We start from the raw sequence: 17,755 nt of genomic DNA, 5'->3' as shown, positions 1-17,755 counted from the left end.
TGCCTTACCTGGGCTGCTTTTTCCAACTTTGATTTGATGTCGGCCAACTCAAGCTGGGCTTCTTGCAGTTTTGACTTCAGCTTTTGATTTTCAGACAGGGCGCTTTCATATAACTGAAATAAGAACCAAAAGATTTCAATTAACCAGGCGGCTGCACAGACCCAGTTCTGCCGCACGACTTGGAGCAGACGTGTGTCCTCAGCACCGAGCAGAGGCAGCTGCGGCGTTTGCTTCGCTCCCCCATGTCAGGATATTAGAAGAAGGGCAAACAGAACCAGTTCGGATGCTTTACTTGCATTTTCATAATGCGTATGAAATAAGAGAACAGCTGTTTAATTTTGTAGGGTGTTTAAACACAGCCAAGGGGCAAAGAAAAGGGATGCTTTTAATTTAGGTAAACCACCAAGCATAATAAAGTACTAAGTTACGTAGGCTGGATGTATCTGAACCTGTGATTCTGCTGTGCTCCCCAACACCACACCCCCTAGTCGCTCTCGTGTGCTTTTAGTTTGAAGAGGAGGAGAAAGGAGGACAATTTTAGGCCACTCCAAAATGGATTTTTTCCCTTCACTTCCTTCAAACAAGAAGAATTTCTGTCCCTCTAAGAGAACAAACTCGGCATACTGCCTGCCTCTTCTGGCCAGACATGTTCATGAAGAAGAGTGGGGTGCTGCTTACCATGCGAGGCTTTTCAGCGTCACAGTCATTTCAGAATTAAGGTCACCTTAATATGTTTACTTTTCATATGGTCTTTGCATTGATACTAAATGTGCATGGCAGTCCATATTACTGCCTTTCAAGGATTATGCTGAAAGTTTCAGAGATTATAGAAAAAATAATTCTGGACTGTTGTATCAGCAAAAAATAATTCTGTGGCGATATGCATGCTTGGGCCATGCTGGCATGCTCAACAGTATCTTTTCTTGCTCCTTTCAAATCCCTCCCGGCATTTCTCCAGTGTGACTCCTCAATCCCCCTCCCCCAGATATCTGACTTTGCACGGTGTCCTTTCACCCCTTGTCTTTTTTTGACCCTCTGAAGGGCCGATGCATTTGAAAAACTCTGGTGTGACTCCCCAAAGCAATGGAAACAGAGAAAATGAAAATAAACTTTTTCTCTTTCTTTCCAAGGACTCTCAGTGCAGGTTTCTGCAGCAACAGGCAGCTTCTAAGGTGCATGCAGTGACACTAACACATTTAAAAAATCCTACTTTTTTATAGTCCCTGTTACTCTCCTCTTCTGCTCTGCTGCTGAGGGCGGCTAACCGGTTCTCCCTCCGGGTGTAGGCACTGGAGCGGCTGGAGGCACGATCACTGTAGGAGGACTCACTGGTGGCAGGGTTTGTAGCTGCTTCCAGCCTAAAACACAACGAAGATCTAGCACCATGGAGCCGCTGTTACTTTGGGACAGCCAGTATGAGCCCGAGCAGTCGGGACTCGAGGCCGTGGCAGACCCAGCTGAGCACAGGCGCTGGGACGGCTGAGAGCACCCTCCACCTCGCAGCAGGGCATCGCTGCTGAAGGCCAGGCAGCCACCACCGCTTTAAAAACTGGAAAAAGTTCAGTGGGTATCAGCCCAAACCCCAAACGGGCAGTAATTTCCCATGGACCTCTCATCTTCATGGTGGGAATGGGCTCCATTTCTAATAGGGCACAGAGGGTTTTTTTTACTCTGCAGAGTAGCTGTTAAATAGTTTGGGGAGCAAAGGATGAAAGCAAACTGGCCCCACAGTTGAGCTAAGGTAAGAACCAAATGGCCAGTACCAGCTTCAGCTTATGCTGTTGGTTTGAAAAACAGGGAATCCCCAAAGCCATACAAAAATATGCTGTCAATAAATATTAAATAGAAAAAAATCCAAAAAATAAAGTTCTTACCTGGAAAGTCTTTCATGCTGAAGGAAAAAAAAAGAAAGAAAAAGGGAATTAATAATGAGGAGAATTAAAGGTTCAATTCAGAAACTGCAGAGCTACCACACAGCAGCAACTTCCTACCTTGATACCAGCACCTAGCTCACAACAAGCTAACCAGCATTATTTCCCATGCTCAAACTGGGAATCACCGATCCCTGCCTGAATCTTTTCAACTGCTTCAGCTTCTCTGAAGCATTTCAGATTTCTTTTGCTAACCTAAAAACTACTGAACCTTGTTCTTCAAATCCTAGTTTCCAAAACTGAAATCCATTCCTTTGAACCAAAACTAATCTATTGTTTCCCTTTTAAAATCAAGTTATTCTTCCTGACTTTGATCACTGTCCTATGCATGATCTGGGCGAGAGGGATTAATGGACCACGATAGGCAGAGCTTGCTGTGTATTTGCGTTGCACTTCAGGAACTCACAAACTGTACTTTATCTCCATGGGCAAGTACCTGCCCCCTGAAGAAAACCTTCACTGTGGCGAGACGATACACAGCAGAAGCTGCACGAGGAAAGGAGAGGAGCCTTACACCAGCCAAAAGGGTGGACGTGTTGGCTGAAGCATGTGTTAGGTTCTTCTTTCCCCATCAACATCCGAATCACCCCTGCCATCCTCAACGCTGCCTTTGCTGCAGCCCGCAATTGCAGAAATCAAATGGTAATGGCATAGGTGTCCTGCAGAATGCACCGCACTGACCTGCCGCCTCCTTCTCCGCAAGGTTTCTCTTTGTCTGGCAGACATTTACTCCAATTCAAGGTGCAGTCAAACTCTTTTTCAGTCCCTTGAACTGGACATTGAGCCCAATATTCCCCTGCTAGTTTTATTAGCAGCGTCATTTCTCTGAGCGAGCACAAACCGCCTGCAGGCGCTAGCAGTTATTTCCCTCGATCCTTTTTAATAAGTGCAAGAGTCAACACAAGAAGGACATTACAGAGAAGACGAGGGGTCAGGCTTTTAGTGCCCAGACATGCTCGTGTCAGAGTTTGCGCTGCCTAGAAACACCACTAAATCTAGTGCTAAACGCCTTGCTGGGTGGCAGATTTGCTGCCTGTCTTCTCCCCAGTGTTTGAAGACTTCAGACCTCCTGCTCCTGCCTGCCACCCAGACAACGCCTCTGATGACTGGGCAGGTATCTGGGAGCACACACACCACGGACAGCTGAATTAAGTCACCCCGTTACATGGAGAAGGAGGGTAGACAAGCAACCCTGCAACCTCTCCGCTCAAACCCAGAGGACCACAGGGGCAAGTCCCAGAGCAGCACGGACTGCGCCCAGCCTGCTTGCAACGCTGCCCTCTGCTCGCCGGGACGCAGGGACTTGGCTACGTTATTATGTATACCCAGTTATTAAGTTTTTAATTCAGCCTGCCCTAACGTAACCCTCATCTTGAATCCTGATTCAAGACAGGAGCCTCCCCAAGGAATCTGCAATCCCCGCTCACTCTGCAACACAGCCCTCCGATGTGAGATGCAGTGATTTGACCAGTAAACAAGAAACAAACTGAAGAATCCTGGCACATTTGAAGCCTCATGGATGGACAACACATTCAGGCAAAGCTGCTAAATGCAAAGCTCAAAAGGATGAGCAAGCCCTGCTATTAATTAGCACATTCTCCCTAGAGAATGTCGGGCCCTGGGGCAGGTCTGGGTGCCAGCCCCATGCTGTAGACACGGTCACCAAAGCTCCAGGAGCCCGTCCTGGTGCTGGCATGGGTCCTGAGCCATGGCAGCGGGTCCAGCCTCCTATTATTTTATTTGCTCTAACCCTCTCTCCATGCACCAAAAGCTTTCTTTGCATCATACAGGTGAGAAACCACTCAAGGGAGACAGCAGACAGCTTTCCACGATAGCTAAGCCCCGCTGCACTTCCACGGTTGTCCCAGGGACATCTGCTTGCTTGTCCAAACAGCCGTGAATTGGGCCGCTCTCCGTGGGAAGCTCAAAGCCAGTAAGCTGGGAAGCAGTTTCCATACAGCTGGCCTCTGGCGTGGGGCTATCATTAGAAAGATTTCCCATTTTGAGCTGCAAACACGCTGGCTGATGTCCCCACGGCCTTTTGTTAGCCGAGCTTCCGACATTTGCCTCTTAAAACCCTCAGCTGCCTGACAGCTCCCTTTTAATTTTGGCCCAATGACCCAACCTCCCCCATTGAGCAGGAGAGGGGAATTAGGAAGTGATTAACAAGCCTCTTGGTGAAAGTTATTTGTGCACTTTATGCTAATCCCCTTCAGTGACAACTTTTCTTACGATGACAAATGGCTAGGCAAGTAATCCACTTAATATCAAGCTTGCATTTATTTCAACAAACGCACCTGCTAATGTATTTGAACAGCACTGAGAAAGTCCACACACGGCTGGGCAAGGCAACGTGGAAACCAAGCAATAAAACCTAAGCAGGTCCCCAAGCCAGCCTGCGTGCTTGCAGCAAGAGGGAAAAATCATTTTTGTCTTTTTTTTCCTCCAAAGAAACGAGTAATTTCCACAGGCAGAAAGAGCAGGGGTGTGCTTCTGCAAAGGAAGGGTGGGATAAGAAAGGAATCACTTGCTGCTGCTGGGAACAGCAAAGGGTAAAAAACCAGGTTTACTGTATTTAAAACCTTCCTGTGATGGATACTGAGATGAATTGTTTCAGACTGCAATTGTTTCTATGTCTCTAAAAAGAAAAAAAGTACTAGATGAGACGAGAGGACCTGCACCGTTCCTGCCGCCGCTGCCAGCACTAGAGCAGAGCAATCCTGCAGTGACCTGCGGCCACCCCCAGCGCGCAGCAGCTCCGCGACTTCTCCAGCCAAAATCTGGATATTTCTTAATGCTCAGTGATTTCTCCTCCTGTGACTTCATCTCCCTTTATGGTAGAGATATGTTTTAAACGAGCCTGAAATGACTCCAGTGTCTTGCAGAAACAGCACGGAGCTACAGGAAATCTTTGTGTTCGCAGCTCTTGGGAAAGCCGGCATCTTTCCCTCACCCTTCAATTTTTGGGTGCCTCTCTCCATGTTGTTTCAGTTAAAAGTGATATTTTTGAGACCAAGATGATTAAGTTTGAGAGGAACTGGATAAAGGCTGAGGTCTGGAAAGCAGAGCCTGAACGAGGTGTTACAGCAGCTCTTGGAAGTGTCCGTCCCTGCCATAACGAAAGTTGCAGAACAGTTTTCATCTGCGGATCCTTCTTCCACTTGCTGCTGCCTTCAGGGAAGGAGGGAAGGTTTGTTTATTTTGTTTTAAATCAGTTTCTGGCTCAATATTTTCCTGGGTTTTGCACAAAGGCCAGTGTTTGTGCTGATATTTCAAGGAGCAGCTTATTCAGGTGGGGTTTTTGGTTTTTTTAAATAATGATGGAGGGGGGAAAAAAAAAAGTTCCACTTTGCACCTTCAATAAAAGGCTCCAACTAAAAGAGGTGACATGGAAAGCTGCAGTTCTTAGCACAGAGAGAGGCTCTGAAGCCCGAGGAAGTGAGTTAAACAAAAACCCAACTAAAATCTCGTCCCCTCGGGAGGCGGCTGTGCCGTGCAGGAGGTATCTGAGAGGGAAAGCGTGAGCGTTACACGCAAACACTGGACTAGGCGCTTAACTGAGACATCCTTGCTGTTTGCTCAAAGACAGACAAACATTTTCAGAGGCCACTGGGACATCACATTGGAGACATATTTTCAGTAGAAAACAGCTTCTTTCCGGCTCAGTTCTGCCCTGCATTTGGCCATAGCACCCTTGGAAACCCTTGCCACATGCTTCCAGCTGCACCTGCACCGTCAGCTCAGCAACCGCCTCTCCTCCACGCACTGCCCCTTCTTTTAAAACCACCACAAAATATTCATTTAAGCTTCTGCAGCATTAGCTGGCTCACTGCGCTGTGTATGTAAGTAATGAAGAAGGTTGTATCTGCTCGGAGATGCTGTCCCAGAGCTGGAAACTCCGAGGTCAGAGTCAGAAGGTGAAGGACAAAACTCTCCCTCCTTCAGTTCTGGAAAGAGAAGTTGGGGGTAAACAGAGGGAAACAAGAGCCGAGGCACCAAACGTGTACTTGACTAAATTGGTGCAAGAAAGGGCTTTCCCTTCCTGATTTTTTCTTGAACGAATACTGTGCAATCTGTTACGGTTAAAAAGGGGATGCTGAGAAACTGCTCTGTCAACTGTACGAATGCATTGGGTTTTTTTTTTTCTTCCCCTGGCAGATTTGGAACAGCACTGTCGGTTTTGCCCAGACTCCTTCATTTCCCTTGGGATCAAAAGTTTGACTAGAAACATTAACAGCAAGGGAAGCATCGGGTTGCGAAATTATCCTCCGTGCAATCTAAACAGGGTCATATCGCTGCAGGGCTTGGGGCGGGGGGAGGAGGACCCCAGGGAAAAGTGAGGCGCTGGAAGCAGCTGTCCTGATTCAGAAACCGGCACGGCAGCCAGTGCTGAGCCGAGACCCCGGCACTCCTGCTAAAGAGCACCGAGACACCCAAAGGGATGACTTTTAAAGGAAAACTTAAAAGCACAGAGCACTTGCAGGCGTGCTTCCAAGTTTCTGGTAATCCTCAGCTCTTAGACCTCTCACCTGAGAGATCACATCATCTTTCCTTCTGTCCGTCCCATGGTGGGCAGCACATTCAGGTTGCGCTGGGGGTGGCGGAGGACAGCAAAGGGGTTCAGCTAGTTTTGCCAGCCCTCCCGGACAGGGTCAGAGATGATTCAACCCCGGCGGGCTGGCAAAACACAGGACATCGGAGATGGGACCTGAGAAAAAGCGCAAAGAGCATCATACTGGACTGATCCTCCCTGCGCAAGCCGCTTTCTTCTGAGCCCCCCAGTTCTCACTGTTCTGACGTTGGTCAATCCCAAGGAAAAGGCACAGCCAGGTACTGGCCGTGGCTTTACTCGCCCGGACCGCCGGGATGCTACACAACGCCAGGAATGCCGTACGGTTTTGATTTTACAAATGTGGAGGACTGTGGAGGGCAGGAGCCTTCCCTTAAAAACTCAGAAACTTTTACAGCTGTTAGGAGTTCAGTAAAGTATAATTAAAACCAAATTCCTCGTGGAAGGTTTAGATAAAATGCAGCCCTGAAATGCAGTGCCAAAAGGGGGATCGGCCACTGCTCTTGCCAAGTCAGAAATTGGCCTAATTGCTTCCAATTGCATTCTTCTGCAGCTGGGATCTGACCCAGCAAAGGCAGAAAAAGTCTACTATTTACACTGTTTCAAAAAAAAAAAAAAAAAAAAAAAAAAAAAGAGAAGAAAAAAATAGATGCTTTGGGAACATTTTATGCTTCTTTATCTCCAACCGGCCAACCTCAGGAAAATGTGCACTATTTTAAGATAGTTCTCAAGGAATTTATTTTGGTGTGTTTTGCCTCAGAGATCCTGATCAACACTTACAATTAAATAACCACCATTTAACAAGATCCTGGAGCACAGCTCCAGCCCTGCTGTCCTCCCTTTTCTTAATCAAGAGGGGAAGTTTTAGGAACCCCTCGAATTTTATTCTTGCATTGGCAAATATCCTCCTGGTGCATCGTGTTTTAGAAATTAAATGTAAAACAAAGCCAGCTGCTTTTGGGGTCAGTTCTTTCCCTCTTACATGCAAAAGCCACCACGTTCCCGCAGTTACGTAGCTCTGCTGCTCCTACACCTCCACAGGTTTACGTGCTTGGCTGCGCTGATGCAGGGCAGCTGTAAAAAGGACAGCCTCTCCAAGCTGAGCTGGGAAGAGGATAAGCAAAGAGGAAGGCTGCCTGGTACACCTCAGACCCATCCCCATCGAGGTACAACTCCACTTGGCGTTCCCCTGAAGTCACATTTGTCTTTCAAGTCAGGTATGGTTGGGGTGAAGTTTGGTTTTCCAGTGGGTGCAGAATAATTAGAAGTTCTGGTTGAACTTTGCTTTCGATACAGTTTTTTGAGGTCATTGCCTCCCTCAGGAAGCTGCTCTGCTGACCTGAGAGCTGCGGTTTGCTACAGCGTCCTGTTAGCTGCAGCTGACGTGATGAATAGTGCTGCCTCCCAACTCAAGTTTGCATTTGTACAAATGCAAGGATTACAAAATCCCACTGATATGATTAATAATCCAGTGTAGCCAAACCACCTCCATATAACCTCCAACTCCCAAAAGCCTGATGCAAAATATGTTTTCACAAACTATAAATCAATAAACTTTGCTTAATAAAAACTGCTGTTACTGAAGCATAATATTAAAAGGTTCTCCAAGATGGAATAGTGGCTTTGGCAGCTGCCTGCAACAGATCACATCATTTTCAGTATGGCTAGCATGTATTTCATCAGAAACAAATACATACGGCTGTAATGGACGGATGACCGCATCTCCTGCCACCCCAAACACATCTCAACCTTCTGCAGTTGTACCCTGGTTTGTGTGATTGCCAGCCTGTGCCTCAGTTCCCCGTGCACCTCACGTGGCCTGTTGGCTTTGCAGCAGCTGCAGTTTATTACCGCTGTCTCTCGGGGATAAAACTCACCATGCAAAACATCAAGCTGGATTGTATTTTAATTTAGTAAAGGCCACAATTCAGAAACCCGGGTTTGTTGCTCTTATTTTTTTCCTTCTTTTCTAAGGGATCAAATTTTATTGGTGAAAAATTTAATTTTGCAAAACGACGTGATCTTAGACAAAACTCCCCAGACATGAGGAAATAAAAGCCAAATGGCCAAGTGACACAAGAAGAGATTTGTGCTCCTAAATTTCTTCAACATGAGAATGCCACAGGCCTGCAGGCAACAATGTCTTCCTTGCCCCTGCAAATGCTCTAGCGGGACGTTTTCAGGTTTTATCATCAGGTATTGAAAACCCTATTTGGCCTCTAGCCAGGATCCAAGCTGCCTAAAGCCAACCTGCCAACTTTTTGGTGTGAAGCATGCTCCAAGATCTGGCGAACACCTCCTCCAGCCTGCAGCCACATGGCATCCCCGTGGCAGCCGCTACGGCCATAGGCAGCGCTTGCATGGAGAAGCAATGGTTTAGGTATGCTGACCCCTCTGTATCACACGAAGCATCTTGTGCTTTTAGAATTAAGGCAGTTTATACTGTCTCTCTCCCCCACCTCATTTGTTTCAGGCTAAAATAGCTCCAGACCAGCTGCCAGTCAGCGATCTGAACCTGGAGCTACTCTCATCTCTTTGAAGATCTCTGCTCCAAAGATCTTACTTCTACTGAACTGCAACAGTAACCTCAGCAATTTGGGATCGTTGTAAAAAAACAACCCCCCCAAAAACCCAACCACCCAACAAAAAACCCCCAAACCAACAACAACCTAACAATTCCCTGAGGTCCATACGTTTTTCTTTGACCACCAGTTGCAGCTGCAGTGCATGAGGCACCATCTCCACTGGTGAAGGTCTGCAAGCACAGGACCCATCTGTCAGGAACAGCACAGGTACAGCTGCTGGTGCCCTGGGAAAACGGATGGACCGAGCTCCGAGTCTCTTCTAGCCCTGTTTTCTATGGGTTTGTATTCATTTTATGAAAAACAAAACTATAACGGGCTCCTGCAACTGAAGTAAACATTGGTTTCCAGTTCAGCAGTTTGAAGTGGTTTGCTGCCTACAGAGTTTCCATCCGCTCTCCCCATCACTTCCCGCAGCTGCTCATTCCCATCCCACAGCACCTCCCCATCTCAGCTGTGCCAACGTGCTTGGTTTTGTGGCTGTACCATGAGCTGACCCAAATTAAAGATATCCTCTTTCTCCTTCTCCCTTCACCCCTTTCACAGTCGAGGCTGATGCCCTGGTCTGGTGCAACCTCAAGTTGTCCTCTGACCTCCTGGCCTCCTTGCCCCACAATGGGCAATGGTTTCAAAAGCTGAGCTATCACAACCGATTGCTCTCTGGCTGCTTAACCAGCTTCTTCAAAGGCACCCATCACTGACCAGGCGGTAGAGGGTCAAAATGGGAGTTTTAAATGAGGTTGTAGCGTTACATCACATGCTTCTTTCCGAATTGTCCATGACCATTCAGACCCTTTAATAGTTAACAGAATCCCTGCCATGGCTTTGGCTTGGATCAATTCGCTCTGTTCCTCGGAAGGGAGGAGAGTTGAAGAAGAAAGTTTAGCTGCAGGGACACAAGCCACTTACCCCATGGGTCAGCGCACGTGCCCTGACCCTTTTTATTTATACACCCACATGTAGCCAGCGACAGGACACGAGTCTGGCTACTGAGTCACAGCAGGGAACATCTAACGGGTGGTGCCTAAGAATGACTAGAAGTTCCCGATGCGCTGCCAGATACAGACATTTACAGGCGAAAACTCAAAAAACATCAGAGAACAAACAGAACCCAGAAGGATTTCTTACCGATACCCATCTAAGCAACATGACGCTTGAGAAATAACCAGTGATAAGCAAATCAAGGTGCTGAAGAACACAGACTAAGGTTAATTGCCTTAAAGTTCAAGTTTCAGTATCCCACGTTTTTTGTTGGCTAATGGGAAAGGAGGTAATAATTTCCGCAAATACTACGTAACTAGTCAGCAATCCAGAAATTAGACAGAAAATGTCATGAGACAACTTATTTGACCCCATTTCAATTTATGCAGCATCATTTTTATCACAACTAGAACGAGTCCAAGCCACGAAATGGAAACCCAGGAAGATAAAGTTTTCTGGATAAATGTTTTCACAACACTCTTTATTCTCTAACACATTTGCAGCGGCAGCACAGCAAGCCAAATGATTCATACAGGTCTACCTAATGTGAGAATAAACCTGTTACCATGAATATCCGAAACAGGATAAAACTTGTTGCAAAAGCACTCACAGAGTGAAAACTGACTGTCAGACACATTTATATTCAAAACTCTACGAAGGCTGCAATCCGATCAGGCATTTCTACCAACCTCTCAGCACTCCTGGACATCTCTCGCTGATTAAAAGAAGTCTGGTTTGGTCGCATTACCAGACCTCTAAGATTTTATACCATTATTTATGTATTAATATCCAAACCATGCTGGTTTTATTTGCATGCCAAGCATCTGCGGCTCAAACAGCTAACATTTTTGTGCGTTAGCTTTTTTTCCTTTAAGATTTGCTTTGCATTCTAGACGTACATGTCCACATCAAAATCGCACCCAGATCAGAAACATTTGCTGCCATGGTAATCACTGCTCAGAGCAACCGCGGGCTTGATTTGGAGGCTGGCTAACAGAGACAGCGATTTGGAAACTGTTGCTTTTTACGCTCAAGTATTACTATTAAGTGACTCGGTGAAAACATATGGCCCATACAAGGTGATGCTCTTGCATCCCACATACCACTTAGCGCGGCTCCTTCAGACACTCCAATGAAAGGCAGAATAAAATCAATCAGTACAGACCACTGAGTATACTTAAAACTTTATTGCTGAGCCCTTACTGACAAAAATTCAGCTGGAAAGCTCAAATAATGAGCAGTGAAGGTGGCTTAATGAGGGAGCGATCTAACATCAGAGGGAAAAAGCCTTGTAGTGAAACTGTGAATATGGCCAGGACAACAAGAATTATGTAGAGACTCTCAAGGAGTAGTAACCATCAAGTGATGGCAGCCAGAGGGATGCAGCCACTATTGAATGAACAGTACACATGCACGCTGATGAGGGTTTCACATTTTGATGGTCTTTTTTACAGCGAAAAATGTTGGATGACAAGACAAGGAGGAGCAGTCTGTAGAAGAAAGGCAGGTTGGTTGACAAAGAGGCGGGAAACAACAGAAAAGCTGCAATTACAATCCGTGCAGAAAGTTGGGAGCATGCATTCTCCTTAGCTTTCATTTTCCTGTCTAACCGATATCCCATGGAGAAATGCAAGGGTTATGAAGTACCACAGCGAACAGATGGATGAGCCTAAACACAAACTACAGGGTATTTCCTATGAAAAAAACAACTGGCCCAGCATAACTAGGATTTAAAAAAAAAAAAAAAAAGAAAATTCAGTCTTCGCTTTCACCCTCATTCTTCCAATCCTGCCATTTATTTGCTTACTTATGCATGATAGGTTTCATACCATGGGTTGCCTATTACACCTTTGGAACTGACTATGTGAATAATATTTTTTGAGGAAGAGAAACCTCGAGGTAAAACAGTATGGTGCAAAACTTGTGATGAAAAAGTACCCACTGCCACAAAAATGGAAGCTTTTGCCAAATAACAGGACGATCTGAATTGATTTCAAAGGGATCTGAGTTTCCACTTTCTGGCAACATTCTCATTAAAGCAACTGAAAAGGTGGAGCTAGCAATGTTCACCCTGGGTGATTTAACAGGATTTACTTGGCTATTTCTGTATGGGTGACTATAATTCTGGGCTGTTCTGTTGTGACACAAGAAATTAAGTAATTTAGCTTGCGGAGGTTCAGGGGCAACAGGACAGTGCTGACCTTGCACATGGAGGTGGTCACACACCAACACCCTGCTCTCACCAGAACCTCCTCTGCCTTTTGCTCCCCTGCCCTCTTCAAGGGTATTGCCTTTCTTATGACTTGTATGAGTTCACTGCAAAGCACTCACCCTTCCCAGCTGTGCATTTGGGGAGATCCCAGCAATTAAAGGTGGAAAAAACCACATGCAGTATTATCATAACACCTAAGGAGGAGCATTACAAGCAGCAGGGCAAGTGCAGCAGGGAATGCCATAGGAAACTGCTTTGCAAATGACATTTGAATGCAGCTGTTTGGCACTGATACCTTAATAAGTAAAACCTTCTTTGCTTTGTCTGGTTCTCTAAGAGGTTTTTTCCACATCTGTACCATGTGTGAGGCTCCCTGCCTGCTCATGTGTTTTCGCACCCCTGCTCAGCTGGGAACATTTAGAGTCCACAGGTCTGCTGGTATCAATCTTGACTGGATGGAAAGATAAAAGACTCCAAGATATCACATTCCTACCTGTTTTATTAAGGCTGGTGGCACCCTGCAGCAAGGGCTGCTGTTACTGTGGGCATGGGGGGGGGTGTGTGTGTGGGGGGAATACACACATGGGACAAATCCATAGAAAACCGCACTCCATTATTTCTCTTGCTTGTGGCAGAATTATGTTGTCTTGGTTAACTCAGACACTTTTTTCTAGCCTGAAGTAAATCCTCCCCTAATTAGCCTTTAAGGCATGGGCTACTTCCATAACCCAGACAGCACCAGGACTGTTTCCTATACTGACTCGTGAGTCGATGCTGCTGCACTCCCGGTCTGGCTTCTCCCCCATCGATGCTCTGGAGCCACAGCTGGCATTACCGTTACTATTGCAAGAACCGCCAAGATTTCTGTGCTCATGTGTTTGCTTTCACCAAAATCCCACTACCACAAGAAGCTGAGGAAAGCTCTTCTCCAGGCCCTCCCATTCCCACCCGGCACCCTTCTGTACCCACCTGCTGCCTCTGACCCACCTGAGAGCTCCCACCACCTCCTCCAACACCCACGGGGCCCCCCAGGAGCCTGCAATCCCATCATGGCTATCGACAGAGAAAACCAGCACCTCCTGTTAGTTTGCATCAGACAGGCATGCACCGTGAATACAGCAGTCATGGCTCTTGCGAGATGTTTGTCACTTGTTTATATGCCTAGATGCATAAGGGGGGGGGGAATGAGTCAGTCTGTGTACGCTGAGCATGACTGATCTTAAAAAACTTGGGTTTTGAAAGAAATTAAAACATTTTCAGCTTTACTCTATGAGTAAGAACACATTGGAAAGGTTCCCCAGCTGCTATTAAGCTGGTTATCAATACTGTGGCAATTTACTGAGGAATGGTAAGTACAGCTGTAAAAACTGATGAAGAAAGTCCATCTAAGCACACAGGGGATAGCGTTAGATTATCTAAAACCTCCCCAGAGACACCCTGACTGCAGACAGGAAGAAAGCCCAGACTCCTGCTCCTGGGTTAAACAGTTAACAGCCCAGGGGCAACCAGCAGCCATGAAAGCCATCGAGGCTGAAGTTCCCGAGGTCAGGGACTGCCTCCATTAACACCACGGCAGCAGGTTAAAACCCTTCTTACGTATTTCGGGCAATGCTTTTTCCAGACCAAGATCTGTCACTTCAAAAGGAGCAGACAATGCATATCTGATTTGAGCAAACACTAGTGCTCAGATTAATTTAATGCTTACATCTAAAATTAGCCTGCCTTTTTAAAACTAATTCCTCCAGGCTTTGACTCCAGCATGATAACATTTCTTGATGGCGAAGAGACTGCCCGTGTAACAACAGGGACCCCGAGAGTTTCGTGTTAGCCTTTCACATGACTCCAGAGCTATCAGCAATACTGTTACGAAATGTTCCCAACTTTCAAACACCTTGGTAGATGGGGACACCAGCTCTGGTTTGGGGAGGACTGGTTAACTACCTCGACCTGCCCTCTGCTACAGGTGGTTTTCTTCTTTTTTTTTTTTTCTGTTGAAATTATTAAACTATACCACAGGTCAGCACAGCCCCAAGGGTGAAAGCTGGATAGCAAACCTCGTTTCACCACCAATATCAAAGCGTTTATGGAAAGAGCGCAGTTTAACAAGCTGGTCAGGTTTTGCCTCATTTTCATTGGTGAGGTTTTTGTCCAGCAACAGACTACCAGGAGAGCGATGCTTCTATGAAAAGCAGGACAGGGGGGAAACTACCATCACAGCAACTCCCTACAGCCATTAATGCAAAAAATCCCAGTGCAAGGGCTCTGGCAGCTTGCTTAAAACCTGTTGCTGCAGAGGCACCTCCCCAAGTTTCATTTCAACCATCCTCCTCCCAAAGCAAACCACAGACACAGGTCTCCAAGTGTAAGGCAACAAACCACCACCACCACTCTCTGCTCAGAGCACGTGCCCAGCAGGTCTCCATGTAATACAGAAAGGAAAAAGCTGCTTACTCTGAGTGTCTTTGCGATCGGGGAAGGAGAGGACGGGGGAGAATCTGACTGAGCCTTCCTGCTGCGAGTATATTCTTTACTCCTGGTGTACAAGGACGACATGGCCTCGCAGGCTGGGTGTCTTTACGAAGCAATACAAGTCTTGCTCTCCTGTCGCTCTACGGCGCTGGGCAGGTCCTTCTTCCAAGGTCAGAACAAACTAATTAAACTATTCACAGCTCTGGTAATTAAACCCTGCTGTTTAGGGTGTATAATTTTAGGCATTAATCTGCTGCAGGGAGAGCTGAGGCTCCACAATGTTTCTTGTCCGAGAAGAAAAGGAGAAAGTGTCAAGGACTCGCTGTGCTCCAGCGCCGGGTGTTGCTCTGTGCCAGCCTCACCGGCCAGGGCCCATCCCGACTTCTCCGCAAAAGGACATTTCCCCTTGTCCAGAGCGTATGCCACAGGACCAGAGTGATCTCCCCCTAAAACTGCAGGAGGCAAAAACTCCCGGCTCAAGAGAGAGAGCTGGAAAACCAGCTGGGTTTATCTAGGCACGAAGCTTTTGCCAAATAAAAAAAAAAAAAAAAGGAAAAGAAAACCAAAACCTGTTTTACTCCGGAGCGCTGCTGCGAGCTCTCTGCCGTCACTGCGCAGAGCTGCATGCTTTAAGCGAAACGCGAAAGCATAAATCAGGAACAAACACTGGTTTGGAAAGGGGCAGTCCAGATGAAGTTGTGTTTTGTTCCGTCCTCCTCCTCCTCCTCCTCCCGGGCGCCGTTACCCACGCTCAGGCTTCTCCCGACCCTCCCCGCCGTTGCCTTCTGACATTCCAGATCCTGACTCGCTCCGCGAGGAATGCTGGAGCACGGCCAGCAGCAGCGATTCACTTTCAGCTTGGGATTTGGGCTGCCACTTGTAGGGAAAAAAGGGAAAAAAAGAAAAAAAACCAAAAGGGGGCGGGAGGGAAGAAAAGAAAATAACTTACAAGCTCCCAAGGCCTGGCGGGCTGCGAGCGGGAGGTCGGAGGCAAATTGATGGCACTTTGCAAAGCTTAAATTCCAGCACGCGTTTTGCGACTGCGACAAAGGGAGATATTTTAAAGGACAAGGAGCAGTTCATACCATTAAAGGGAGGACACACTCATGCAGCACAACAGGATTTTTGTTGTTTGCTCATAAGCCTGTTTCGAGCTGTGAGAAGGCGACGCGGAGCTTGTGTAATGTACACTCATTCAAACAAGCGTTTGGGATTGAGGAGGAGGGGAGAGGCGCTTGGAAGAAAGGAAAAAGGGTGGGGAGAGCATGTACCTCTCAACAAACTTCCAGCTAGCTCTTTGCTGAGCTGTGCTGCTGCTGCACAAGCTAGCTCACTGGAAAACCGCTCTACAGTGTCTCGGAGACAGCAAGATTGTTCACTGCAAAGGCAAGTGGCTGTCCCTCATGTCCTATCTAAATAAGCACACGGGATGGTCATTTGAAAAATGCCCACAAACACACAGTGGGTGCGCTGATTTCATAGCTTTCATACACTAAATACAGTCTTGCAACCATAAGGTTGCAAATGTAGATTTTTCTTTGCTGGAAAGGCATCAGCCCAGGTATCTGCATGGGACCAGTTGCAGTAAGGCAGTGTTAACGGAACAGTACCACCGCGAAGGATGTGTCCTCATCCGGACTCATTCACACCCCAAATCAGCTACTGACCAAGTCGCTGGGTGCCTGGAGTTAACGTATCTGCAGCGCACGTTCTGCTCCAGCTCCACAGGCTGCTTTGTCATCAAACATTTCCTAGCAAGTGCAGAAGAATATCTATATAAAATTATTTTAAGAGTATTACTACACTTGGATATCTCTCTGTTGATCTGAAATATTGGCCCTTTTTTGCACACTGCTTGGCAACTGTGTAATTTTACTGACACATAGTTGGGGAGGGGTGCCTGGAATAGCAGCTGCATTAATTTCTCCTGCCATCCTGCATCTTCACTAACCAGGGGCGATGCAGCATCGCTACGTGACCATGGGGAGAGGGAAACGGGGCTGTCGGATTGTCCTTCTCTAGGAAAGTCACTTCGATATCAGGTTTCTACTTGATATCTCATCATGAGGAAGGAGGGGATTCATTATTCACTGACTGGGGCGGGGGGGGAGTTTGGAGAGGTCTAATTCTGCCTGGCAATATTTCTGCATTCCCTTTTAAAGGTATGGAAATTAAGCCCAGACACACAAGAAGGTAGTGACAGGCACCCCGCTGCTCAAGGAGACTATGGCAGGACCCTGATCTTTCCAGCTTCCATCTGTTGCACTCATCACCCCCACCCTCCACCTCTCCCAGCAGTCTGGAATCCAACTTTGCCGTACAGCGACAACAAGGTAATTCAGACATTTTAAATGCGTATTTACAGAACTTGCACACACGGGTGATCCTTTTGCACTAGTATCAGTTTCTGGGGTTTCAAAAGAGTACGAAAAATGAAACTGGGCTAACCCGTGGGGCCACCAGCAGGCTGGAGTGTCTCAATCACAATTACAAGGCTGACAAAGCCCAGCTTAGTCACCAAGGTGGAGTTAAACAGCTCTAAATTGCAGGGTTTTGCTTCCCCTCCCGTCCAGTCCTAAATGAACTGTTGCCGCATCCCTCGATGGTCACGTTTCTGCTGAGGAGGGGCGGGAAAGCTCCAAAATCAACATTTCAGTACAGAACTCACAGCCTGAGCCTCAAACCAAAACAAAAACTGAGCTTTCTATTCCCTACTAATTAAAAGTTAATTAGTCATCGAGTGCAGATGCCTCACAGATTGACAAAACACATCTTGGTGGACAATAACTCATTTTAAAGAGAAGGGGTGGCATGAGAATTAGTATCCTTATTAGCCAGGAGAAAGACAGCAGGACGAGACGCAATATGGCAAAACACGCTGGGTTTCATCATTATTTCAACAAAGGTGCCTAATTTACGGGTTTCTTCCTGCCGTTTTGTACGGTTTACTTTCAAGTGTTCCCCTGTGTAAGTATGAAACCCGACTCTTCCTTTGCAGCGCTGTCGTCCT

General features: G+C 46.8%; 1 protein-coding gene across 8 annotated transcripts in view; it reads right to left on the bottom strand.

Moving 5' to 3' along the window:
* PPP1R12B (protein phosphatase 1 regulatory subunit 12B) overlaps positions 1 to 17,755 on the bottom strand; it is a 125,954-nt gene that overhangs the window by 15,840 nt on the left and 92,359 nt on the right. For 7 of the 8 annotated variants that reach the window (XM_050911236.1, XM_050911240.1, XM_050911235.1 and 4 more), the window contains 3 exons: positions 1,875 to 1,891; positions 1,211 to 1,358; positions 9 to 113 (listed from right to left, as the gene is read on the bottom strand). In XM_050911236.1, the coding sequence (XP_050767193.1) occupies positions 9 to 113; positions 1,211 to 1,358; positions 1,875 to 1,891 (270 nt within the window). Of the gene's footprint in view, positions 1 to 8; positions 114 to 1,210; positions 1,359 to 1,874; positions 1,892 to 14,727; positions 14,986 to 17,755 lie in introns of those variants that run through there. The other variant, XM_050911242.1, reaches the window with a different exon arrangement.

This window comes from Gymnogyps californianus, chromosome 27 (genome assembly GCF_018139145.2).
Source record: "Gymnogyps californianus isolate 813 chromosome 27, ASM1813914v2, whole genome shotgun sequence".
NCBI classification, from domain to species: Eukaryota; Metazoa; Chordata; class Aves; order Accipitriformes; family Cathartidae; genus Gymnogyps; species Gymnogyps californianus.
This window is presented reverse-complemented; position numbering and strand designations above follow the sequence as displayed.